Consider the following 26761-nt stretch of genomic DNA (forward strand, 5'->3'; position numbering starts at 1 on the left):
AATGAATGCTTAATCTAATTAGTTTATTTATGGAATGAATACACTCTTGACATGAGCTTGATAACCTTCCATCTTTAAGGTGCTACCCTTTTAAGACGGAGGTTTACCACCCTCCTTGACTTATGATCTCTCCCCTAACGGAGAATCTCAATAGTCATGGGTCTCTTTCACTCATGTCAAGGGGTATTGGTGAGCCTAAAATGAATGGTTATGAGGATGCATGATGTCTTATTGGTAATGATGCACATGCTCCTCACTTTCATTATATTTTCACACATGGTCTTTCCTCTCATGTCATGACATTTTTCATGCATGGGGGTTATTCTTAGACCTTATCACGAGGTTTATTATTAATGCACAAACAATGTCACATAGACCTATACACAAACAATTCACTCATCCACGAACAGTCACGAGCGAATCACGAGGTAGGGGTATCCTACAGACAAGTGCATATTCAAGGAGGTTCTAACTGTTCTCACCGGTCTAAGGCCCCCAAGGTGCCCCCATTATAGGGACCCAATCCCTCTCGTCGTAAGTCGATGGAAAGCTCCAACGCACTGTCGGACTTGAGTTCATGGTTTTCACCTTGAGTGATGCTTTCCGACAACGGTCTACGGGCACCTATAGACCCATTCGACAACCGGCCGTACTAACATCCACTCCCTATGGCTTTCCACTCATGCCCCCGGGTATAGAGGGAACTGTTGTGTGCAAAGGTTCGTGTACAGTTTATATTTCAAACAATTGCGAAAATTTAAACACCCAACAATTATTAAAGCCAATTAGGTAAAACATATTATCATACAAGCGAGGGGTAATGAAGTAATTTTAAACTATCATTTTAGAAATAATCCATCACTAAATGGGACTGACTCTCGAGGCTTCCCCAGTGAAGTCGCCATCTGTCGCCACCCACCGAAACGGACATTGGCATTCGCGACGATGGTTGGACTCTTTTTTAGTTTTGGAAAATAATGGATTGTTAGACCGACTTATTCTCAAACTGAGACCTCATCGAACTAACAATTTTGTTAAATGATTCTCACCAATCCGTGTTAATCCCAAACGGGACCCTCCATGGATTAGTGGTTTTCGCAAAAAGGGGTTCTTGGAGTCGCCACCAATGTTTTACTCAAAACATTGGAAAAAGACATAAGGCAATTGATTTTCGCAAATCAACTTTGGCCATTACAACCAGAGTTGGGTAAGGGAGTCGATTACGTGTGGGGAAGGTGTTAGCACCCCACAACGCCCCTTTCGGGTTCCCTATGACGGATTATTTCATAAATAATAGCGTAAAATTACTAAACTACCCCTATTTATTAGAACGATTATAAGTAAACTATCTACATGATGAAAGCTTTAAACGTGCAATGCAACAATCAAAAAGCGGTAAAAGAAAGGATTTGGAAAGAAACCTTCGAAGCGGGCTTTTATATATTCAAAAAGGAGTTAGGAGGCTTTTTGACGCTCCTTCCCACTACACGTTCGCTCTCTCCTTTCCCTAAAAATAAATATTAACTATGGAAATCAAAGAGATTTCCCTTCGACTTGTTCGAGTCTCAAGCTAAAGGCTCGTGAACTCAAGAACTTAGTCGGATCAGCTCTCGGAGAGATTTCTAGGGCAGAGAATAGCTCAAAAACCCAAGAATACTCAGCCAAAGGGTGGAGAAATGCTCCAAATATGTGTAAGGACGAGCCAATGACGTCCTATTTATAGGATTGAGGCACAGTACGGCCTAAGGAGTCAATACGGTCCGTACTGAGTTTTTGAACTACAGTACGGCCGTACTGAATTCAGTACGGCCGTACTGAAGTTCAAAAACTTCAGTACGGCCGTATTGATTTCATTATGGCCGTATTGTAGTTCAAATGGCTCAGTACGGCCGTACTGAACCTCTAGGAGGGCGTATTGAGCTCCAATCCTCACACACCCTTATTCTAAGCTACTCTAAGACTTCTAGACCTACAAAGAATCATCCTAGGGTCTTCCAGGAGTCCTTCCGACTGACTTTCCTTCGGTCTTCGAGAGTCTTTGAGTCTTATTTCCGACCCGGACAATTTTAGGGGTCTACACGGAGGGGAGAGAGGGAAGCGGACCGGAGGGGAGGGAGGGAAGCGGACCGGAGAATTGGTTGCTGGAGACGTTGAGGTAGACGAGGCGGTTACAAGCGAAGAGAGTGTGAGCAATGTCGCCGAAGTATTTGTTGGCGGAGAGATCCAGGTACTGAAGAGAAGCGGCAGCGGAGAAGTCGCTTTCGCTGGAGATTTTGTTTCCTTTCAGCGCCAGGTGGTTGAGGAGCCACGGGATGAGTGTCGGCCCTGAAATCTTGTTGTAGGAGAAATCCGCCACGCGGAGGTTGAGCTTCCAGCGCGGTGAGTTGAACTCGAGGAGGTTGCTGGAGAGGTTGAGCGATTGGAGGTTTGAGCATGAGGAGAAAAATGACATGTCGGAGAGGGAACCAGAGAGTGCGTTTTGCGACAGATCTATGGCAGACAATGAGGAGGCGCAGTTGGAATGGGAGGGAGGGAGGGAAAGCGAACCGGTTAGGTTAGTGGATTTGAGGGAGATGAATTGGAGGTGGTCGAGGGTGAGGAGGTAGGTTGTTACGACGGTGAGGTCGGTGCTAAGTGGGATGGAGGTGAGGTCTATGGAAGTGAGGTGGGTCTGGTTGCAGGTGATTCGGGTGAAGGTACAGGGGTTTTGGTTTGGGAGCCAGTTGGGGAGCAGGGTCGGGTTGGGTAGAGAGTTTTTGAAGCTTATGAGTTGCGCAGTGGGGTCTCTGGAAGCAGCGCCTAACAAAGTGAAGAAGATGGCGAAAGAGAGGAGGACCAAGAGAGAGCTTCTGTACAAGACTTTCATTTTTCTATGCAAGTGCCAAGTGAGGATGGAGGTTGGTTGTTGGTTGTTTGTGATTTGATTTGATCTCTCTTGTTTAGGGTGTGAGCTCTGCCATGAGAGACCACTCAAGGTAGCTCTGTTGAGAGAGAAAGTAGGAATAAAAATGAAAGAGAGTCAAAAGTCCTAGTAAGGAAGGTAAGCTTCAATCAATATCAATTTCAGAATATTCACTCTTTGTTCTTTCCTTTCTTTTCCCTTAATACCTAAAATCTTCAATCACTTTAATCTGATTGTGTTATATCCTTGCCACATTTAAATATTTTGTGATTTTATTTTGTAATGAACGAAAAGTTTCTGGTTTTGGGTGGTGCCTATAGTTATGTGATTCAGAGGACATGTAATTAGATATTTACGGTTGTCCTGTTATAATAAGCTAAATCTAAGTTCAGTTCTATTGAAGTCTAGTGTTAAGTTTTTCAATTTGGAGGGCTTGTAAGATTGCCATTTGATTGGGTGACTTACGACAATGTGCAGGTATGTGCCCCATCATGCCATGACTGTTCCACCTTGCGTGCTTGGGTGGGAAGAAGATGAAGACAGAAGACTTCGGTTTTTCAAGAATGTGATGGAGTCCGATGAGTTGCCGCTTGATCAATGTGTTCCAGAGGTTGTACATTTTGTAATAAGGCAGCATTTTGAAGCCCCATCAATGTGGGCAATTTTCCCTCTTCAGGTATTGTTATTATAACATAAAAATAAATTTAGAGTCTGATTGGATAAACTTATTTATAAACACTTTTAGGAGAGAAATATAATCAATTTCTTCAAAAGTTAAAATTAGCTTAATTATAAGCAAATTTCTTGATCTACTTTGTAAAAGTTCTTTTCTATTAATTTTTTATAATCTTATTTTTAATTTATACATAAATTAGATTTGCATTCCACTTTAGTTTCTCAAGAGAGCCCTTTGAGATAGCACTAGTTGATTTATGGCTGTCTGAACCAATTTCATGTTAGTTGTTTCTCTGCACATGAAACTCATGCTTGGAATCTGTTGGACTGCAAATACAGGACTTGTTAGCATTAAGAGAAGAATATACAACACGCCCTGCAATAGAGGAGACAATCAATGACCCTACGAATCTGAAGCACTATTGGAGATATCGTAAGTCTTAAAGCTTTGGCGCTAGATAGTCTGTGACTACTGAACTTTCTTATGGAACATTATGATCTAAGTATGTTTTGACTGTTGTAAGGTGTGCATGTGACTTTGGAATCATTGGTCAAGGATAATGAGCTCCAAACCACAAAATATTTATCAAGTGGAAGAGTGGACACAGCTGTTGCTCACATGCCATGTGACACTCCCTGTTGGATAATTTCTTTAATCTAAGCTTCCCCTTTATCACTCTCCATGCTATCTCCTTAAATGAATATCATATCTCTAGACTCTAACTCATCATGTATAAATGAATAATGTATCATAGAAAACAAAAGAAATTTAAACCATGCATGTTATTATTATTTGCAGATGGGGAAACATTGAATTTCCAATGCCATTTGGAAGAGTTATGAGTACCACAAAGTCTTTCATTCATAGATTAGATGAAAAGGTGAACAGATATAATTTTCTCCTGAAGCAACAATGACTGGTATATGCAAACAGGCAATCCAGTGCATCACTGTTGCTGCCTAGTTATCCACCGTTCCTGCATCCTGTCAAATCCCTTGCTTTTGACCACTTGGTATAGTAAGACACACTTTCTTCGTAAATATCTGCTTTTCAGTATTCATCATTTGTAAAAGATCTTTCGAATCCATTAAGCAAGATTAGTTTGTGATATAATTGAGTGAAAAATAGTTATGACGTGATCAATTACTCATTTCGACAATCAATTTATTTAAAAATTTTATTTAATAAATTTTTATGTAATCAAAATTCATATTATAAATGTTTAAAATTTAATAAATTATTATATTTGAATATACATATTAATAATCATTTATATAATTTTAAAATATTTAAGTATATTATAAATGTTTAAAATTTAATAAATTATGTTATATGATATGAAAGTATGTAAAGAAATGAATGTGTTGCTCTAGGGATGCTTTTTGAGAAATTTTGTGAATGGGTGGCAATTTATTGCGTGATGATGATGTGTTCATTGAGGGAATTGAAATGCACCATTTTGGTGTTTATGAGTTTCTGTTTACTACAAGGATATGCCAATTGATACAGGGTTTTGATGGGAAACTAGGTTTTTTCTTTTGTTTGGATATTTAGTGGATAATTAGCTTCTATACTACTTATTATTACATGTTGAAAATTCGCAATTGAGGTATTTTAGATGCAGAGAAATGGATGTGTTGCTGCAGTGCTGCTTTTTGATAAATTTTATGAATGGCCTATTTATTGGACGATGTTGATGTGTTCGTTGAGAAAAAATTGAAATGGATGCGATTTTGAGGTTCTGCAAATTTTCACTTGCCACCAAGTGAGTGAAGAAAGAAAAGTCTCCCTCGCCACTTTAAGTTTTCAAGGTCATGCCATGTATTGTGGACTTCTCTTGTGAGAGATAGGCGTCTCCATAATGATCCTCCAATTCAATATTGGAATGAATTAAGGAGTGCCTTGAGGAGGCGGCATATACCCTCTTACTACACTAGGGAGCTTATCAACAAGCTCCAAAGACTTCATCAAAAAAATATGACTGTGGAAGAGTATAGACAAACGATGGAGTTATACTTAATGAGGGCTGACATTAGGGAGGAGGAAAACATTACTATTGCTAGGTTTTTAAGTGGATTAACTTTTGAAATAAGAGATAAAGTGGAGCTTCTCCCTTATAGGGATTTGAATGATTTGGTTCAACTTTGCATCAAGGTTGAACAGCAAAATTTGAGAAAAGGATTTAAAAGCTCATACTCATCATCTTATTCTAAGGTTGACTACAAGAGGGAAGACAAGAAAAATGATTTTGAAAAGAAAAACATTTTTCCCTCTAAAAACCTAGACAAGGGCAAATGATGTGAATCAAGAAGAAGCAATAATGGACTAGGAATTTAAGTAGTTTGGGACTGAATAATTAATAAGTTCATTATCTTATTTTTAATGTAATTTTCGTTTTATTTTATTTTATTAAATAAATATGATAGGTTGCCTTGCCTTTTAGGTTGCTAAGGGGAAATAAATGCTAGTGGGAATTTATTGCTTAGTTAGTGGGCTAGTGAAGAGTCAATATTAAGTGTTAGTGGGAATTTATGTCATCTTGCCCATCTAAGCTTATAAATAGGAACCATTTGTAAAAGTTTGGGGAGAAAATGAATTATTCAGAATTTGGATATTTTTCCAATTGAGAGGATTTTCTCTCTCTAGGTTCTTAGGAACTACTTTTGATTCTTATCCTTGAATTTCCTAATTCAAAGTGGCGAATCTTCCTCAACTTATCAATCTTTAGGGATTGTGGCGTTGTTCTTCCATTTCTTACCTCAATCCATATTTTTTTCTTTTAATTTCTTAATTATGAGCTTTCCAACCTAGATAGATCCGTAAAACGAATCCATCCCTCTGGGTTCATATCATTCTCTCCTTCTTGGGCAGCATTTGTCCTCAAAGCTATGAATTCATCTCCTGCATCAAAATGAGTCAAATCAGCAACATTAAAAGAAGAACTTACACCATACTCACCTGGTAGATCAATTTTGTAAGCATTATCATTGATCTTTTCTAGGACTTGGAAAGGCCCATCTCCTCTAGGTTGAAGTTTAGACTTCCTTTGTTCAGGGAACCTCTCTTTTCTCATATGTACCCAAACCCAATCACCAGGTTCAAAAATAACTTTCTTTCTGCCCTTGTTGGCTTGTTTGGCATAACTCTCAATTTTCTTTTCAGTTTGAGCTTTCACTTGCTCATGCAACTTCTTCACATATTCAGCCTTAGCCTGTGCATCTTTATGCTTAAATTCAGAAATGTTAGGCATAGGTAACAAGTCAAGTGGTGTTAGAGGATTAAATCCATACACAATTTTAAATGGTGAACATTTAGTTGTGCTATGGACAGCCCTATTATATGCAAACTCTACATGAGGCAAATGTTCTTCCCAAAATTTAATATTTTTCTTTAAAACAGTCCTAAGCAAAGTGCCTAAAGTTCTATTCACTACCTCAGTTTGTCCATCGGTTTGTGGGTGACAAGTAGTAGAGAAAAGTAATTTAGTACCCAACTTACCCCACAACGTTCTCCAAAAATGACTTAGGAACTTGGTGTCCCTATCACTTACAATGCTCCTAGGTAGCCCGTGGAGTCGCACAACTTCCCTAAAAAATAAGTCAGCTACATGGCAAGCATCATTAACCTTTTTACATGGTATAAAATGTGCCATTTTTGAAAACCTGTCAACAACAACAAAAATAGAATCTTTTCCATTCTTTGTTCTAGGCAACCCCAAAACAAAGTCCATAGATATATCAATCCAAGGAAAATCAGGAACAGGCAAAGGGGTATACAATCCATGAGGCTTAACTTTAGATTTAGCCTTTTTACAAACAATACAATGATCACAAAATTTATGTACATCATGCTTCATATGGGGCCAATAGAAATGTTCTTGCAAAATTTCCAACGTCTTTTGAACCCCAAAATGACCCATCAATCCCCCCTCATGTGATTCACTCACAAGTAGCTCTCTAATGGAACACTTAGGCACACACAATCTATTTGCTTTAAACAAGAACCCATTATGCCTATAGTAACCATTTTCAGAAAACTTTTCGCATGCAGCAAAATTTTCAGCAAAGTCCACATCATGCATATACATGTCTTTCAAAGATTCAAGACCAAATAGTTTAGTTTCAAGCATAGAGAGCAAATTATGTCTCCTAGACAAAGCATCAGCCACTACATTCCCTTTTCCCTTTTTATGCTTGATGACATATGGAAATTGCTCTAGAAACTCTACCCACTTAGCATGCCTCTTATTAAGCTTACCTTGTCCTTTTAAGTACTTTAAGGACTCATGATCACTATGGATGACAAACTCTTTGGGCAAAAGGTAATGTTGCCAAGTCCTTAAAGCTCTCACCAAGAGGGATGGATTCGTTTTACGGATCTATCTAGGTTGGAAAGCTCATAATTAAGAAATTAAAAGAAAAAAATATGGATTGAGGTAAGAAATGGAAGAACAACGCCACAATCCCTAAAGATTGATAAGTTGAGGAAGATTCGCCACTTTGAATTAGGAAATTCAAGGATAAGAATCAAAAGTAGTTCCTAAGAACCTAGAGAGAGAAAATCCTCTCAATTGGAAAAATATCCAAATTCTGAATAATTCATTTTCTCCCCAAACTTTTACAAATGGTTCCTATTTATAAGCTTAGATGGGCAAGATGACATAAATTCCCACTAACACTTAATATTGACTCTTCACTAGCCCACTAACTAAGCAATAAATTCCCACTAGCATTTATTTCCCCTTAGCAACCTAAAAGGCAAGGCAACCTATCATATTTATTTAATAAAATAAAATAAAACGAAAATTACATTAAAAATAAGATAATGAACTTATTAATTATTCAGTCCCAAACTACTTAAATTCCTAGTCCATTATTGCTTCTTCTTGATTCACATCATACCCTCCTTCTTTGAGAAGATTCGTCCCGAATCTTTAGACTTTATTTATTTCCTAATTTATTTAATTCACTAACTACTGCCGAAACGTAAATGCTTCCTCCTGGGTCGAAGACATCTCGCTTGTATCCATCTCTAGCTTCACCTGTTGGTAAGTTATTAATCATCAATGAAACAAATAAAACCTCTTCAAACTCATAACCACAAACGTACTCAATGAATAGGAATTGAATCCCATTCAAGTGGCAGCTTTGGAAAATAGTAACTTCAAACAACAAATCAACTCCATTTTCCAGGTGCAAGGTCTCTTGAATTTTATTTTGAAAGGTGGACTGAATGTATAAAGGTGCATTAGGAATGATGTTTACATGCTTCTTCAAACAAGAAAACTTGTCCTCTTGTTCCTGTAAATTTGACACATCAAAAGAAGAAAATGTAACGTTAGAGCTGTCATCTTCCTCTCTATGTATCTCATCTTCTACTCTCCTCTTCTCTTCTCTTTCTTTTTCTATCTTTATTTTCAATTTCAGTTGATCCTCATGTACATCGTCGGATGATAGACATATCAACTTAATCCTTCGTCCACCATGCACAAAAGAAATAGAAGGTCGTTCAGGATTTATAATTTTATTATACAACCATGGCCTCCCTAATAACATATGGCATGTCTCCATGGGGGCAATATCACAAAGAACTTCATCTTCATATGTTCCAATAGAGAATTTAATCATTGCTTGTCCATTTGTAGTGGGCATACATAATTTCTCAACCGCCCTGCTGCTCACGACATTTCTGAAATTAAATTCATCTACTGCAACCAAGAATAGAGAGTCGTCAACCAAACATCTTGTATAGTAAATTTCCATTTCCATTCCAAACCCAGAGCCGAAGCTCTGATACCAAATGATATGAACCCAGAGGGATGGATTCGTTTTACGGATCTATCTAGGTTGGAAAGCTCATAATTAAGAAATTAAAAGAAAAAAATATGGATTGAGGTAAGAAATGGAAGAACAACGCCACAATCCCTAAAGATTGATAAGTTGAGGAAGATTCACCACTTTGAATTAGGAAATTCAAGGATAAGAATCAAAAGTAGTTCCTAAGAACCTAGAGAGAGAAAATCCTCTCAATTGGAAAAATATCCAAATTCTGAATAATTCATTTTCTCCCCAAACTTTTACAAATGGTTCCTATTTATAAGCTTAGATGGGCAAGATGACATAAATTCCCACTAACACTTAATATTGACTCTTCACTAGCCCACTAACTAAGCAATAAATTCCCACTAGCATTTATTTCCCCTTAGCAACCTAAAAGGCAAGGCAACCTATCATATTTATTTAATAAAATAAAATAAAACGAAAATTACATTAAAAATAAGATAATGAACTTATTAATTATTCAGTCCCAAACTACTTAAATTCCTAGTCCATTATTGCTTCTTCTTGATTCACATCAGCAAAGAAAAGGAAAAAGAGAAAAAAACAAACACTTCACACACTAGCACTAAGACTAGTGACATAAAATGCTTTAAGTGTCTTGGGAGAGGCCACATTGCTTCTCAATGCCCTACTAAGAAGGTTATGATTTTAAGGGGCCAAGACATTTATAGTAGCCAAGATGAAGCTACTACTTCTTCATCTTCAAGTGAGGATGAAGAAGAAGCAAGTGAAGGAGAATCATGTGAGGTCACTTATCCTTATAATGGGGAACTTCTTATGATGAGAAGGGTCCTCAATAACCAACCTAGTGATACACAATCCCAAAGAGAGAACATTTTTCATACAAGATGTAACATTTCAAACAAAGCTTGTTCTCTCATAGTGGATAGTGGATCTTGGTGCAATTGTTGTAGCACTAGGATGGTTGAAAAGTTGGGTTTGACTACTACTCCCCACCCAAAACCTTATCAACTTCATTGGCTTAATGATAATGGGGATATGGTGGTCAACCAACAAGTGGAAGTAGAGTTTTCTATAGGGAACTATCAAGATAAAGTTAAATGTGATGTAGTTCCTATGGAGGCTTGTCATATTTTATTGGGTAGACCATGGCAATTTGATAAACAAACTTATCATGATGGTCTAACTAATAAAATAACTTTCACACATAAGGGTAAGAAGTTTGTTCTTCATCCTCTATCACCTTCACAAGTGATGGAAGATCAAGTTCAAATGAAGACCAAACGTGAGCAAGAAAAAAACAAAAAAATTGAAAAAAAAAAAGTTCTAAAAAATAGTGAAAAAGAGGATTCTAGAGAGCCCAGTGTTCCCTCTCTAGAGATTGTTCAAGAAGCGAGTTTTCAACCAAAACTTGTACATAAAACTTCTCTCTTTATTGAACCATCTTCTCATATCCTCATGTGTAGAGGAACACTAACTTGCACTGCCACTTCTTCTTTGGAAACTTCTTTACCTCTTGTGGTTCAAACCCTTTTAAAAGAATTTGATGATATATTTCCTGATGGAATCATGTTTTGGAGTGCAAGAAGTGACATACTCAAAGATCCAAGAGGAGTTGGCTAGACATGAAGGTTTGGGCCAGTCAGGGCCCAATGGGCCTTATGGGCCTGGGAAGGCCCAAGTTGAACTTTTCATGGGCCATAGTTTGTTATAGCTATTTTCATATGTTTTGTATACATCATGTTAGTATAGGTATCATATATTTTGGTCTTGTATTTTGGACCACATAGAGTAGCATTTTAGGTTTTAGGCTAGTTGGGCCTAGTTTTGGGCTTCATGGGCCTTTGGGCTTTTGGTACCCAATATTGGGCTCATTTTCATTCTTGTAATTTTTCCTTTCCATTGTATTTGTTTGACCATTGTATTTAGGTCATTAGATTAGGAAATACAAGAAATACTAAAGTAGGTTAACTAGGTTAAATTAGGTTTAATTTGGAAGCCATTTAAGTTACATTTGAGTCACATGTTTTGCACCAATTGGTGGCTGGACATGTGACACTCAAATTAACCCTAAATGACTCTCAAATCAGACCTAGATGCACATTAGATACCTAAACTCACGGCCACACCCATGTGCACCAAAATTTGAATTCAAATTTCCAATTTGAATTCAAATTTTAGGCGCCAACTTGTGTAGTTTAGTCTAGGTGCCAAAACCGTCCCTACTTAAGTGTTTCTCCTACACATTGTAATCACTTTTGAATATATGAGAATTACTGAACAAATACTTCAGCCAATTCCCTCAAGAGTCACCGAAAATTCCAAGAGAGAAAACCTAAGAGAATGCCTTCAAAAACCTTAGGAAAACCTAGTTTTCCTTCCCTTTGAAGTGTGCAATCCTTTGAGTTCTTGAGCTTGGATGCTTCCTTCTTTCATTTCCACAGATTGTTCTTCATCTTCACGAGTCTTCAAGTGTGTTTCTATCTCCATTGAAGAAGATCCGAGCCTAGGAGGAGTTTAGGAAGAGTTTGAGCTTCACTCCTACTACTCACCTCCATCATTTCCCAAGGAAGGCCCAATTGGACTTCCTCCTTTTCGGGGCATAGAACATCAAATAGATCTTGTGCCTGGGGCTAGTCTTCCAAATAGACCAGCCTATAGGACTAATCCACAAGAAACCAAGGAGATAGAGAAGCAAGTACAAGAGTTGTTGGAGAAGGGCTGGATTCAAAAGAGTCTAAGTCCTTGTGTTGTACCTGTCATTTTGGTGCCAAAAAAAGATGAAAAATGGAGGATGTGTTGTGAATGTAGAGCCATCAATAACATCACCATAAAATATAGGCACCTAATTCCTAGGCTTGATGACATGCTTGATGAATTGCATGGGTCATCCATATTTTCCAAGGTAGATCTTAAGAGTGGATATCACCAAATTCGAATCAAAGAGGGTGATGAGTGGAAAACTGCTTTTAAAACTAAGTTTGGATTATATGAATGGTTAGTAATGCCATTTGGGCTTACTAATGCACCTAGCACATTCATGAGGTTGATGAATCATGCCCTTAGGGATTGCATTGGTAGGTTTGTAGTTGTTTATTTCGATGATATCTTAATCTATAGCAACTGTCTAAGTGACCATGTGGATCACCTAAGGCAAGTCTTTCTTGTCCTTAGAGACAATAACTTGTTTGCCAATGTGGACAAGTGCACTTTTTGTGTGGATAATGTTATTTTTCTAGGATTTTTGGTAAGCAAAAATGGGGTTCATGTCGACCCCGAGAAAATCAAAGCCATCCAAGAATGGCCTATTCCTACTAATGTAAGTGAAGTTAGGAGCTTCCATGGTTTGGCAAGCTTTTATAGGAGATTTGTTCCTAACTTCTCTACATTAGCTTCCCCTCTCAATGAGTTGGTGAAGAAGGATGTGGTCTTTGAATGGACGGAAAAACATAACTTAGCTTTTCAAGATCTAAAGCATAAACTTACTCAAGCACCTGTTCTAGCTCTGCCTGATTTTTCTAAAACTTTTGAGCTAGAATGTGATGCTTCTGGACTTGGCATAGGAGCTGTGTTGTTACAAGGTGGTCATCCCATAGCTTATTTCAGTGAAAAACTTCATGGGGCTGCCTTGAACTACCCTACCTATGACAAGGAGTTATATGCTTTAGTTCGTGCCCTTCAAACTTGGGAACATTATCTTGTGACCAAGGAATTTGTCATTCATAGTGATCATGAATCACTTAAATATTTGAAGGGTCAGCATAAATTAAATAAAAGGCATGCAAAATGGGTTGAGTACCTTGAACAATTTCCTTATGTCATCAAATATAAAAAGGGCTCTACAAATGTAGTGGCTGATGCTTTGTCTAGACGACATGTGTTATTAAATATCCTAGGTTCTCAAATTTTAGGATTTGATGACATTAAGGATTTGTATGAGAAAGACCTTGATTTTGCTAACTTTTATTCTTTATGTATTCAAAAACCTTACCAAGGTTACTATATTTCTGAGGGATTTCTTTTTAAAGAAAACAAACTTTGTATACCCCAAGGATCTATTAGGAAACTTTTGGTTAAGGAGAGCCATGAGGGTGGGCTCATGGGGCATTTTGGAATTGAGAAAACTCTTTCACTTTTGAGAGAGAAATTCTTTTGGCCTCATATGAAACGTGATGTCCAAAGGTTTTGTAGTAGTTGCATTGCTTGTTTACAAGCAAAGTCTACCACAAAACCTCATGGGCTATACACCCCCTTGCCCATATCTTCTTCTCCTTGGGTAGACATTTCCATGGATTTTATCCTTGGATTGCCTAGAACCCAAAGAGGAAAAGATTCCATCTTTGTGGTAGTGGACCGTTTTAGCAAAATGGCACACTTTATTCCATGCCACAAAGTGGATGATGCAAGTCACATTGCTAAATTATTCTTTCAAGAAATTGTGAGACTTCATGGGTTACCTAAAACTATAGTTTCAGATAGAGATGTTAAGTTCCTAAGCCACTTTTGGAAAACTCTTTGGGCAAGGTTAGGAACTAAACTTCTATTTTCTACCACATGTCATCCCCAAACTGATGGGCAAACTGAGGTAGTCAATAGATCTCTAGGGACTATGTTGAGGGCAATCCTCAAAGGCAATAAAAAGTCATGGGATGACTATCTCCCTCATGTGGAGTTTGCCTATAATAGAGTGGTTCACAAGACCACTAACATGTCTCCTTTTGAAATTGTTTATGGTTTTAATCCTCTTACTCCATTGGATTTATTACCCCTACCCGATGTTGCTTCCTTTATTCATAAAGAAGGCACATCTAGGGCTGAGTTTGTCAAGAAATTACATGAGAGGGTTAGAACTCATATTCAATCCCAAACTGAAAAATACCAAAAATATAATAATAAGGGTAGGAAAGAGGTTATCTTCAAGGAAGGTGACTGGGTTTGGCTCCACCTTAGGAAGGATAGGTTTCCTTCCAAAAGAAAGTCCAAACTTAGTCCTCGAGGGGATGGTCCTTTCCAAATCCTTAAGAAAATCAATAATAATGCCTATGTCCTAGATCTCCCTTCTGAGTTTGGTGTTAGTTCTAGTTTCAATGTTTCTGATTTGTCTCTTTTTACAGGACTACCCACATAAGAGGAGGATGCTTTGGATTTGAGGACAAATCCTCTTCAAGAGGGAGGGGATGATGGAGGAGGCCCATGGGCTAAGGGCCCAACTACTAGAGCTATGGCAAGGATGATGCATGAAGAGTGGGCCCAAGCCCAAGGAAAGCCCACCACTTTATTTTGTTGGGCTTTGTCTCAAGCCCATTAGATTAGGGTTAGCATAGGATTGGGCTTTAGTGCCTTGTAATTTCCTTTGGGGCCTTGTATTTCCGGCCTTATAGTGTAGGAATTTCATTTAGAGGTCATGTGAATTTAGGGTTATTTAGGTTACATGTGAATCTACATTAGCATGTAATTAGAAGCACATTTGGTGTGCATTTCGGCCATGTGCTACACATGCACAAGGTGTGATCCGAAATGAAACTCAAATGGCTTCCTAATTACATGCCAAATGAGTGCACATGGGGGGGTGGCCGGTTGGCACCAAAATTTGAATTTTAGAATTCAAATTTTGGCGCCTAGAGTTAAGTTAACCATACCATGGTTTTACTTAACTCTAGGTGAACCCAACTTAAACCCTTAACCTAATTTTACCTATAAATCATCCCTTGGCCGAGTATTGTGACACTTTTGGATCATATATTGATGAGATTTCTTTCCATAGAAATTGCTATCCGAAAGTCACCTTTCTCTAACTCTACCCTACTTGAGATCTTCTCCTTGTAGAGCTAGGAAATTCTCCCTTCTTCCGGACTTAGCTAGAAGCAAGCTAGAGTCACATTGGTGCTTCTTGGAGCTTCCATTCCTTGTCATTCTTCCAAGGAACCGAGGAGCATTGAGGGAATTCTTGAGGATTTCCAAGTGGAACCTCATCAGAACCAATGAACAGTAAACCAATTACATGTTATGCTATGCATTTGTGTTGGTTATTAGTCTCCCCAGGTGTAGCAAGTAATTCATTTGAAGAATTAGAGGGAACCTGATGGAAAAGGTTAGGAGGAGTGGTAGATGATTTCTCCTTAGCTTCTCCTTTGCTCGGATCTTCTTCAAGGAGATGGAAACCACAATGATGAACACTAGATGGAGGATGATTCACGGATTGGAAGAAGGCTTAAGCCTTGGATGGAAGCATCCAAGCTTAAGGTTCAAGGCAAAGCTCACTTCAAAGAGGAGGAAACCTAAAAGGGTTCCTAAAAGTGTAGCTCTCTAAATTCGGTGACTCTTGAAGAAATTTGGCTGAATAAGCTCTCAAATTTCATTATTCTCAAAAGTGAATACAAAAATGTGAAGGGAGGACTTAAGTATGCACGGAAATGAAGCACATAGGCACCTAAACCAAAGCTACACAAATTGGCGCCTAAAGTTTGAATTCAAATTTGAAATTTGAATTCAAACTTTGGTGCACATGTGTAAGTCCGAAAATTTAGGTACCAAGGTGCATTTAGGTCTGATTTGAGAGTCATTTAGGGTTAATTTGAGTGTCACATGTTCAGCCACCAATGGTGCAAAACATGTGACTCAAATGTAACTTAAATGGCTTCCAAATTAAACCTAGTTTAACCTAATTAGCATACTTTAGTATTCCTTGTATTTTCCTATTCTAATGACCTAATTACATTGGTCAAACAATTACAATGGAAAGGAAAAATTACAAGAATGAAAATGAGCCCAATATTGGGTACCAAAAGCCCAAAGGCCCATGAAGCCCAAAACTAGGCCTAACTAGCCTAAAACCTAAAATGCTATTCTATGTGGTCCAAAATACAAGACCAAAATATATGATACCTATACTAACATCATGTATACAAAACATATGAAATTAGCTATAACAAAAAATGGCCCATGAAAAGTTCAACTTGGGCCTTCCCAGGCCCATCGGGCCCATTGGACCTTGATTGGCCCACACCTTCATGTCTAACCAACTCCTCTTGCCTCCTTCAATATGTCACCTCTTGCCTTCCTAGGCATGATTCCATCATCCCCTCCCTCTTGAAAAGGATTTGTCCTCAAATCACGAGGATGCATGGAATAAGAAACATCACCTACATACACAACAAACCATGTATAAGAGGTGACATGTTTATGATGAGAAAATGGATTATGGATCCTAAGAGGAGTCCTTATATCTAGCCTAAGAAAAAATAAACTATCAAAATTAGACTCCCTAAAAGTAGAAATAGGCTCCTCTCCTAAGCATAACCTAGAAGTAAAACCTAAGAATGTAATAACACTATGACTAAGACAATGAAAAGAATGATTTTTAAACACTACAATATCTTTCCTAAAATACCCTAAATGGTAGCCTAGGCTTTTCCTAAAATATAAAGAAAAGAATACTAGAAAACGTCCTAAACAATTTTGAATCATATTGTTTGGTAGATAAAATGTCTTGGAAAATCTTGAAAACTCATATAAACTATTTTTGTCTTGTAGGGAAGGGTGCAAATTAAGTTCAAATAAAGATGAACTTCCCATAAGATCAAAAATAGAATATGAAATATGACAAGATGTATCTATCAAACAATATATTCCAAAATTTGGGTGCTTTATTAGAACAACTATGGTAGAAGGATTCCTAAAGAGAGGAAGGCTATCTTCCTTGGGCACCTCCAAGGAAGTAGCACAAGAAGTGGAACTAAATGTAGTCCACTCCTTCTTCACTACATCTTGAAGTTGAGATTCATTTTTCTTTAGAATGATTTGTTCTTGAATCTTTACTTCATGACTAGTGGTAAGATTAGGGTAAGAGTTAAGGTCTTTATTTATGAAGAGAGTATTTTGTAAATGATTTTTAGTGGTAGAACAACTCTCTTCACTCACAAGTCCTTTAGAGGAATTATTTTCCTCCTTACTCTTCCCTAAGAGCAATGCCTTTTTTCTTTCTTTTTCTCTTGTTTTTCTCAATTTTTCTTTTGCTAAAAGTTTTTCTCTCTTTTGTTTAATAATGTGAATTTCTTCCTCTAAAATTGCAATTTGTGCTTTTTTTTCAAGTTTTTCTTTTTCTTTTTTTAAAGCTTCTTGCTTTGTCCAAGGTGTTAGTGATTTAAGCCTTTGAGTAGAATATGAAAAACCTTTTGGAGAGCTTAATTCACTACCACTTGAGAAATATTTTCTCATGATTAAACAAAAGATTTTTTTTGTATATGCTATGCAAAAAGTTATAAAATGTTTTTGGTATTTTCTAGGAATGAAAATAACACTTGGAAGTCTAAGTGTACAAGTTGCACTATCAAGGGAGGTGAGCTACAAAGAGCCACTTAATAACCAAGCCTTTTCAAGTGGAAATCACTAAACTCCTTTGTGGTATCTCCAATTCCCCAAAACTTTTCACAAAAATTTTGAATGCTTTTTCACAATTTGTTTGTTTTTTTTTTTAGACTAAACTAAACGTGAGCAAGTAAATCTACACAAGTCTAGACGTTTCAAGGCAGCAAAATAAAGCAATTAAAAGACAAAGAACTTAAAGGAAACAATGTAAGCAACTAGTCGGATATCCTAAGTGGAAGCTTGAAACATATGAAATTTCCAAGCCACTTCCACTAGCACTACACGTGAGGATGCTAACAAGGAGTTAGATATACCTGACCAGCTTCTTAATACTCCCTCCAAGCTTTACAAATTGATTTTAAAATACAAGAGAGATTGCAAAATTTAAACTAGCCTAGAAAGCAATAAATGGCAGTTTTGGTGACCAATTTAGTGACGGTTTTTGTGTTCAACTTTTCTAACACTTGTTTAAGTGTCTTAATCCGCCACTAATCCTTCAAATTTGATGCTCCTGGACCTGCAAAGAATCACAACAAAAGAGGTTAATGGTGGCTGCCTCACAAGGTGAAAGGAATGGTCACTCAAGTGAAGGAAGTTTAGGAGAAGTTTTGGTCACTAAATTAGGTCAAATTTTTAGGTCTTAGTGTCCAAACTTTTCCTACTCTTTGTTGAGCAATGCTTGATCCTTGAGCAAGGATTTAAGGCCACTTCCAGCACAGGGAAATTATTGAAAGAAAACTAGACAAGCAATAGAAGCACAATTTGAAAGGCTTATACCAAAAGTTAAGAGTAATATGTATATATGACAAGACTCAAAGAGGTTCAACAAGTAAAACTGGAAAATAAGACTCCAAATAAAGCTAGCACTCAGTTAGGAATGTTCCTAGATAGGTACTAGAGTAGATGAACAAAACAAAAAAAATTTGAAAGCAATTGGATAAGTATAGCAAAAGTAGTAGTCAAAACAATAACAAGGAATCAAATGATTTTCTATCAATACACACCTCACGGCTTTTTCAATTTAAAATGTCTTATATATATATTTTTTAATTCTTTCTTTTTCTAGTCTCAAATTAAGACTCCAGAAAAGGTGTTTGCCTTTTGTTTCAAATTTTTCTATGATTCCAAGCTATAGAAACCGAGACTACAAGTTAGCCAAAAATTAGATCAAAATTCAAGTAAATTTGAGAAACTAGTGCACTAGTCTTTAGGTTTTGGTTTGGATTTCTTTTGAACTCTTTTTCTTTTGAACATTAGGTCTTTAGGCTCTGTTTTAAACTCTGTTTTCCAGCCTCTTAACTCACTTTTTTTTTTTAAATTTGAATCCACAAAATTAGTGCACTAGAAGTAGGATTACACTTGAAATTTTGAGTCAAAATTTTTTTATAAGATTTTCAATGGAATGTGATTTGAAAACTTAAGAACACAAAGGAAACCTAACTCTAAGGAAACTTGCTAGGACTAATAGCAAATCATGAACACAATAAGGTAAAAGAAAAAGCACATATAGGTAGGCACATTAGAAGTATGACCGAATCAAAAAATGATGAACAATGTACTAAAAAACAATTAGGTCAACATGCTATTCAAGGAGTTTTTGAACATATAAGAACTAAACACAAACTCTAAGACAAAACATGGATTAAAAACCAAAATCTAATGCAAATGCATGAAGTCCAATCACGGACACATACAAGAATGGAGAGACTCAAATTAAATCAAAACAAGCACAAGCTAATAGGTCCTAAACATGTTGATTGTGGAAGAAAATTCAAAAACAATCAACCAATGGATCTATGGAACAAAATGTGATTCAAAACATATAGATCCGAAAATAAACTCAAACAAGACAAGAAGAACACAATGAACACACTAGAACACAAGAAGAAACGGACTCAAAAGTGAAACAACTTATCTCCTTGAAGAACCTTGCTCTTGATACCAAAAATGATGGAAAAGGTTAGGAGGAGTGGTAGATGATTTCTCCTTAGCTTCTCCTTTGCTCGGATCTTCTTCAAGGAGATGGAAACCACAATGATGAACACTAGATGGAGGATGATTCACGGATTGGAAGAAGGCTTAAGCCTTGGATGGAAGCATCCAAGCTTAAGGTTCAAGGGAAAGCTCACTTCAAAGAGGAGGAAACCTAAAAGGGTTCCTAAAAGTGTAGCTCTCTAAATTCGGTGACTCTTGAAGAAATTTGGTTGAATAAGCTCTCAAATTTCATTATTCTCAAAAGTGAATACAAAAATGTGAAGGGAGGACTTAAGTATGCACGGAAATGAAGCACATAGGCACCTAAACCAAAGCTACACAAATTGGCGCCTAAAGTTTGAATTCAAATTTGAAATTTGAATTCAAACTTTGGTGCACATGTGTAAGTCCGAAAATTTAGGTACCAAGGTGCATTTAGGTCTGATTTGAGAGTCATTTAGGGTTAATTTGAGTGTCACATGTTCAGCCACCAATGGTGCAAAACATGTGACTCAAATGTAACTTAAATGGCTTCCAAATTAAACCTAGTTTAACCTAATTAGCATACTTTAGTATTCCTTGTATTTTCCTATTCTAATGACCTAATTACATTGGTCAAACAATTACAATGGAAAGGAAAAATTACAAGAATGAAAATGAGCTCAATATTGGGTACCAAAAGCCCAAAGGCCCATGAAGCCCAAAACTAGGCCTAACTAGCCTAAAACCTAAAATGCTATTCTATGTGGTCCAAAATACAAGACCAAAATATATGATACCTATACTAACATCATGTATACAAAACATATGAAATTAGCTATAACAAAATATGGCCCGTGAAAAGTTCAACTTTGGCCTTCCCAGGCCCATCGGGCCCATTGGGCCTTGACTGGCCCACACCTTCATGTCTAACCAACTCCTCTTGGCTCCTTCAATATGTCACCTCTTGCCTTCCTAGGCATGATTCCATCAGAACCAATGAACAATAAACCAATTACATGTTATGATGGAGTTTAGGTTGAAGCAATGGAGTGATTCTTGCTTCTTGTGACCTTCTCCGAAATTTGAAGACCTTTTCCTTGAGCTTTCCACGGATTGAATGATGGAGGAAGATGAATGGAATGATAGGAGAATCCCTAAGCTAAGGATGGAAGCATCCAAGCTAAAGATCCAAATGAAAGCTCACTTTCAAGCTTAGGAATGGAGGTTTTCCTAAGACTAGGTTTAGTGAGATTTTGGTGACTCTTGGAGAGAATATGGCTGAAGTAAAATTCAGAATTCTCATTCATTCAAAAGTGTTTACAATAGTGAAGGATTCAAGCATATAAACACACGGATCAAGGAGCCATCACATGTGCACTAAAAGTGGCGCCAATTTGAATTCAAATTTGAATTTGAATTCAAATTGAACGTCCACTTGTCCTAAGCCATGTGCAGCCCTTCCTTCTAGATTATTAATTGCATTTAGAGGTAATTTAGGGTTCATTTGAATGTACACATGTGCAGCCACCTTTGGCACAAAACATGTGACTCAAATGAAACTCTAATTACTCCTAAATGTAATTAACATTCTATGATTCATGCTTTATTACTTAATCCTTCTAATTTCCTATTCTAATGGCCTAAATACAATGGCCAAGCAAATACAATGGAAAGGAAAAATTACAAGAATGAAAATGAGCCCAATATTGGGTACCAAAAGCCCAAAGGCCCATGAAGCCCAAAACTAGGCCCAACAAGCCTAAAACCTAAAATGCTACTCTATGTGGTCCAAAATACAAGACCAAAATATAGGAAACCTATACTAACATGATATATACAAGATATAAGGAAATAGCTAAAACAAGATATAGCCCATGAGAAATTCAACTTGGGCCTTCCAAGCCCATCGGGCCCATTGGGCCTTGACTGGCCCAATCCTCCATGTCTAACCCACTCCTCTTGGCTCCTTCAATATGTCACCCCTTGCTTTCCTAGGCATGATTCCATCATGTTATGTTTTGCATTTGTGTTTGTTATTAGTCTCCCCAGGTGTAGCAAGTACGTCAGTTGAAGAATTAGAGAGAACCAATGAACAGTACACCAATTACATGTTATGTTGTGCATTTGTGTTTGTTATTTGTCTCCCTAGGTGTAGCAAGTAAGTCAGTTGAAGAATTAGAGAGAACCAATGAACAGTAAACCAATTACATGTTATGTTGTGCATTTGTGTTTGTTGTTAGTCTCCATAGGTGTAACAAGTAAGTCAGTTGAAGAATTTGAGAGAACCAATGAACAGTAAACCAATTACATGTTATGTTGTGCATTTGAGTTGGTTATTAGTCTCCCCAGGTTTAGCAAGTAAGTCAGTTGAAGAATTAGAGAGAACCAATGAACAGTGAACCAAATACATGTTATGTTGTGCATTTGTATTGGTTATTAGTCACCCTAGGTGTAGCAAGAAGTCAGTTGAAGAATTAGAGAGAACCAATGAATAGTAAACCAATTACATGTTATGTTGTGCATTTGTGTTGGTTATTAGTCTCCCCAGGTGTAGCAAGTAAGTCAGTTGAAAAATTAGAGAAAACCAATAAACAGTAAACCAATTACATGTTATGTTGTGCATTTGTGTTTGTAATTAGTCTCCCCAGGTGTAGCAAGTAAGTCAATTGAAGAATTAGGGAGAACCAATGAACAGTAAACAAATTACATGTTATGTTGTGCATTTGTGTTTGTTATTAGTCTCCCCAGGTGTAACAAGTAAGTTAGTTGAAGAATTAGAGAGAACCAACAAGCAGTAAACCAATGACATCTTATGTTGTGCATTTGTGTTGGTTATTAGTCTCCCCTGGTTTAGCAAGTAAGTTAGTTGAAGAATTAGAGAGAACCAATGAACAGTAAACCAATTACATGTTATGTTGTGCATTTGTGTTGGTTATTAGTCACCCCAGGTGTAGCAAGTAAGTCAGTTGAAAAATTAGAGAAAACCAATGAACAGTAAACTAATTACATGTTATGTTGTGCATTTGTGTTTGTTATTAGTCTCCCCATTTGTAGCAAGTAAGTTAGTTGAAGAATTAGATAGAACCATTGAACAGTAAACCAATTACATGTTATGTTGTGCATTTGTGTTGCTTATTAGTCTCCCCAGGTGTAGCAAGTAAGTCAGTTGAAGAATTAGAGAGAACCAATGAACAGTAAACCAATTACATGTTATGTTGTGCATTTGTGTTGGTTATTTGTCTCCCTAGGTGTAGCAACTAAGTCAGTTGAAAAATTAGAGAGAACCAATGAACAGTTAACCAATTACATGTTATGTTGTGCATTTGTGTTGGTTATTAGTCTCCCCAGGTGTAGCAAGTAAGTCAGTTGAAGAATTAGAGAGAACCAATGAACAGTAAACCAATTACATGTTATGTTGTGCATTTGTGTTGGTTATTAGTCTCCCCAGGTGTAGCAAGTAAGTCAGTTGAAGAATTAGAGAGAACCATTGAACAATAAACCAATTACATGTTATGTTGCGCATTTGTGTTGGTTATTAGTCTCCCCAGGTGTAGCAAGTAAGTTAGTTGAAGAATTAGAGAGAAACAATGAACAGTAAACCAATTACATGTTATGTTGTGCATTTGTGTTTGTTATTAGTCTCCCCAGGTGTAGCAAGTAAGTCAGTTGAAGAATTTGAGAGAACCAATGAGCAGTAAACCAATTACATGTTATGTTGTGCATTTGTGTTGGTTATTAGTCTCCCTAGGTGTAGCAACTAAGTCAGTTGAAGAATTACAGAGAACCAATGAACAGTAAACCAATTGCATGTTATGTTGTGCATTTGTGTTTGTCACTAGTCTCCCCAGGTGTAGCAAGTAAGTCGGTTGAAGAATTTGAGGGAACCAATGAGCAGTAAACCAATTACATGTTATGTTGTGCATTTGTGTTGGTTATTAGTCTCCCTAGGTGTAGCAACTAAGTCAGTTGAAGAATTAGAGAGAACCAATGAACAGTAAACCAATTACATGTTATCTTGTGCATTTGTGTTTGTTATTAGTCTCCCTAGGTGTAGCAAGTAAGTCAGTTGAAGAATTTGAGAGAACCAATGAGCAGTAAACCAATTAGATGTTATGTTGTGCATTTGTGTTGGTTATTAGTCTCCCTAGGTGTAGCAAGTAAGTCAGTTGAAGAATTAGAGAGAACCAATGAATAGTAAACCAATTACATGTTATGCTGTGCATTTGTGTTGGTTATTAGTCTCCCCAGGTTTAGCAAGTAAGTCAGTTGAAAAATTAGAGAAAACCAATGAACAGTAAACGAATTACATGTTATGTTGTGCATTTGTGTTTGTTATTAGTCTCCCTAGGTGTAGCAAGTAAGTCAGTTGAAGAATTAGAGAGAACCAATGAACAGTAAACCAATTACATGTTATGTTGTGCATCTGTGTTTGTTATTAGTCTCCCCAGGTGTAACAAGTAAGTCAGTTGAAAAATTAGAGAGAACCAATGAACAGTAAACCAACTACATGTTATGTTGTGCATTTGTGTTGGTTATTAGTCTCCCTAGGTGTAGCAAGTAAGTCAGTTGAAAAATTAGAGAAAACCAATGAACAGTAAACCTATTACATGTTATGTTGTGCATTTGTGTTTGTTATTAGTCTCCCCATTTGTAGCAAGTAAGTCAGTTGAAGAATTAGAGAGAACCAATGAACAGTAAACCAATTACATGTTATGTTGTGCATTTGTGTTGGTTATTAGTCTCCCTAGGTGTAGCAACTAAGTCAGTTGAAGAATTAGAGAGAACCAATGAACAGTAAACCAATTACATGTTATCTTGTGCATTTGTGTTTGTTATTAGTCTCCCTAGGTATAGCAAGTAAGTCAGTTGAAGAATTTGAGAGAACCAATGAGCAGTAAACCAATTAGATGTTATGTTGTGCAGTTGTGTTGGTTATTAGTCTCCCTAGGTGTAGCAAGTAAGTCAGTTGAAGAATTAGAGAGAACCAATGAATAGTAAACCAATTACATGTTATGCTGTGCATTTGTGTTGGTTATTAGTCTCCCCAGGTTTAGCAAGTAAGTCCGTTGAAAAATTAGAGAAAACCAATGAACAGTAAACGAATTACATGTTATGTTGTGCATTTGTGTTTGTTATTAGTCTCCCTAGGTGTAGCAAGTAAGTCAGTTGAAGAATTGGAGAGAACCAATGAACAGTAAACCAATTACATGTTATGTTGTGCATTTGTGTTTGTTATTAGTCTCCCCAGGTGTAACAAGTAAGTCAGTTGAAAAATTAGAGAGAACCAATGAACAGTAAACCAATTACATGTTATGTTGTGCATTTGTGTTGGTTATTAGTCTCCGTAGGTGTAGCAAGTAAGTCAGTTGATAAATTAGAGAAAACCAATGAACAGTAAACTTATTACATGTTATGTTGTGCATTTGTGTTTGTTATTAGTCTCCCCATTTGTAGCAAGTAAGTCAGTTGAAGAATTAGAGAGAACCAATGAACAGTAAACCAATTACATGTTATGTTGTGCATTTGTGTTGGTTATTAGTCTCCCTAGGTGTAGCAACTAAGTCAGTTGAAGAATTAGAGAGAACCAATGAACAGTTAACCAATTACATGTTATGTTGTGCATTTGTGTTGGTTATTAGTCTCCCCAGGTGTAGCAAGTAAGTCAGTTGAAGAATTAGAGGGAACCAATGAATAGTAAACCAATTACATGTTATGTTGTGTATTTGTGTTGGTTATTAGTCTCCCCAGGTGTAGCAAGTAAGTCAGTTGAAAAATTAGAGAAAACCAATGAACAGTAAACCAATTACATGTTATGTTGTGCATTTGTGTTTGTTATTAGTGTCCCCATTTGTAGAAAGTAAGTCAGTTGAAGAATTAGAGAGAACCAATGAACAGTAAACCAATTACATGTTATGTTGTGCATTTGTGTTGGTTATTAGTCTCCCTAGGTGTAGCAACTAAGTCAGTTGAAGAATTAGAGAGAACCAATGAACAGTAAACCAATTACATGTTATGTTGTGCATTTGTGTTTGTTATTAGTCTCCCCAGGTGTAGCAAGTAAGTCAGTTGAAGAATTTGAGAGAACCAATGAGCAGTAAACCAATTACATGTTATGTTGTGCATTTGTGTTGGTTATTAGTCTCCCCAGGTGTAGCAAGTAAGTCAGTTGAAGAATTAGAGAGAACCAATGAACAGTAAACCAATTACATGTTATGTTGTGCATTTGGGTTGGTTATTAGTCTCCCCAGGTGTAGCAAGTAAGTCAGTTGAAGAATTAGAGAGAACCAATGAACAATAAACCAATTACATGTTATGTTGTGCATTTGTGTTGGTTATTAGTCTCCCCAGGTGTAGCAAGTAAGTTAGTTGAAGAATTAGAGAGAAACAATGAACAGTAAACCAATTACATGTTATGTTGTGCATTTGTGTTTGTTATTAGTCTCCCCAGGTGTAGCAAGTAAGTCAGTTGAAGAATTTGAGAGAACCAATGAGCAGTAAACCAATTACATGTTATGTTGTGCATTTGTGTTGGTTATTAGTCTCCCTAGGTGTAGCAACTAAGTCAGTTGAAGAATTACAGAGAACCAATGAACAGTAAACCATTTACATGTTATGTTGTGCATTTGTGTTTGTCACTAGTCTCCCCAGGTGTAGCAAGTAAGTCAGTTGAAGAATTTGAGGGAACCAATGAGAAGTAAACCAATTACATGTTATGTTGTGCATTTGTGTTGGTTATTAGTCTCCCTAGGTGTAGCAACTAAGTCAGTTGAAGAATTAGAGAGAACCAATGAACAGTAAACCAATTACATGTTATCTTGTGCATTTGTGTTTGTTATTAGTCTCCTTAGGTGTAGCAAGTAAGTCAGTTGAAGAATTTGAGAGAACCAATGAGCAGTAAACCAATTAGATGTTATGTTGTGCATTTGTGTTGGTTATTAGTCTCCCTAGGTGTAGCAAGTAAGTCAGTTGAAGAATTAGAGAGAACCAATGAATAGTAAACCAATTACATGTTATGCTGTGCATTTGTGTTGGTTATTAGTCTCCCCAGGTTTAGCAAGT

The 26761-nt window shown here is 37.0% G+C and overlaps 1 protein-coding gene across 6 annotated transcripts; it reads left to right on the forward strand.

The window, feature by feature from the left end:
- Positions 1 to 1617: 1617 nt before the first annotated feature.
- On the forward strand, positions 1618 to 15824 carry LOC145951634 (4-alpha-glucanotransferase DPE2-like). 6 transcript variants are annotated; one of them, XR_014429458.1, is made up of 5 exons: positions 1618 to 3040; positions 3380 to 3578; positions 3917 to 4010; positions 4102 to 4590; positions 14494 to 15824. XR_014429458.1 is itself a non-coding variant. In XM_083063165.1 (4 exons), exons 2-4 carry the CDS (start codon positions 3399 to 3401, stop codon positions 4236 to 4238), a joined length of 411 nt encoding a protein of 136 aa, XP_082919291.1. In that variant the 5' UTR covers positions 1618 to 3040; positions 3380 to 3398; the 3' UTR covers positions 4239 to 5183. The 6 variants fall into 6 exon arrangements, 1 of the variants encoding a protein (XP_082919291.1); XR_014429457.1 differs by lacking the exon at positions 14494 to 15824 and adding an exon at positions 5197 to 6056 and having other exon boundaries at positions 4102 to 4595; XR_014429456.1 differs by lacking the exon at positions 14494 to 15824 and adding an exon at positions 5203 to 6053.
- Positions 15825 to 26761: the final 10937 nt, after the last annotated feature.

Source organism: Cajanus cajan, chromosome 9, assembly GCF_000230855.2.
Source record: "Cajanus cajan strain Asha chromosome 9, NIPB_CcT2T_4, whole genome shotgun sequence".
NCBI lineage: Eukaryota > Viridiplantae > Streptophyta > Magnoliopsida > Fabales > Fabaceae > Cajanus > Cajanus cajan.

Coding starts and splice junctions, on each gene's coding strand:
- LOC145951634 (XM_083063165.1), top strand. CDS start 3,399: ATGACTGTTCCACCTTGCGTGCTTGGGTGGGAAGAAGATGAAGACAGA. Junction 3,579..3,916: donor GGGCAATTTTCCCTCTTCAG/GTATTGTTATTA, acceptor CTGCAAATACAG/GACTTGTTAGCATTAAGAGA. Junction 4,011..4,101: donor GAAGCACTATTGGAGATATC/GTAAGTCTTAAA, acceptor GACTGTTGTAAG/GTGTGCATGTGACTTTGGAA.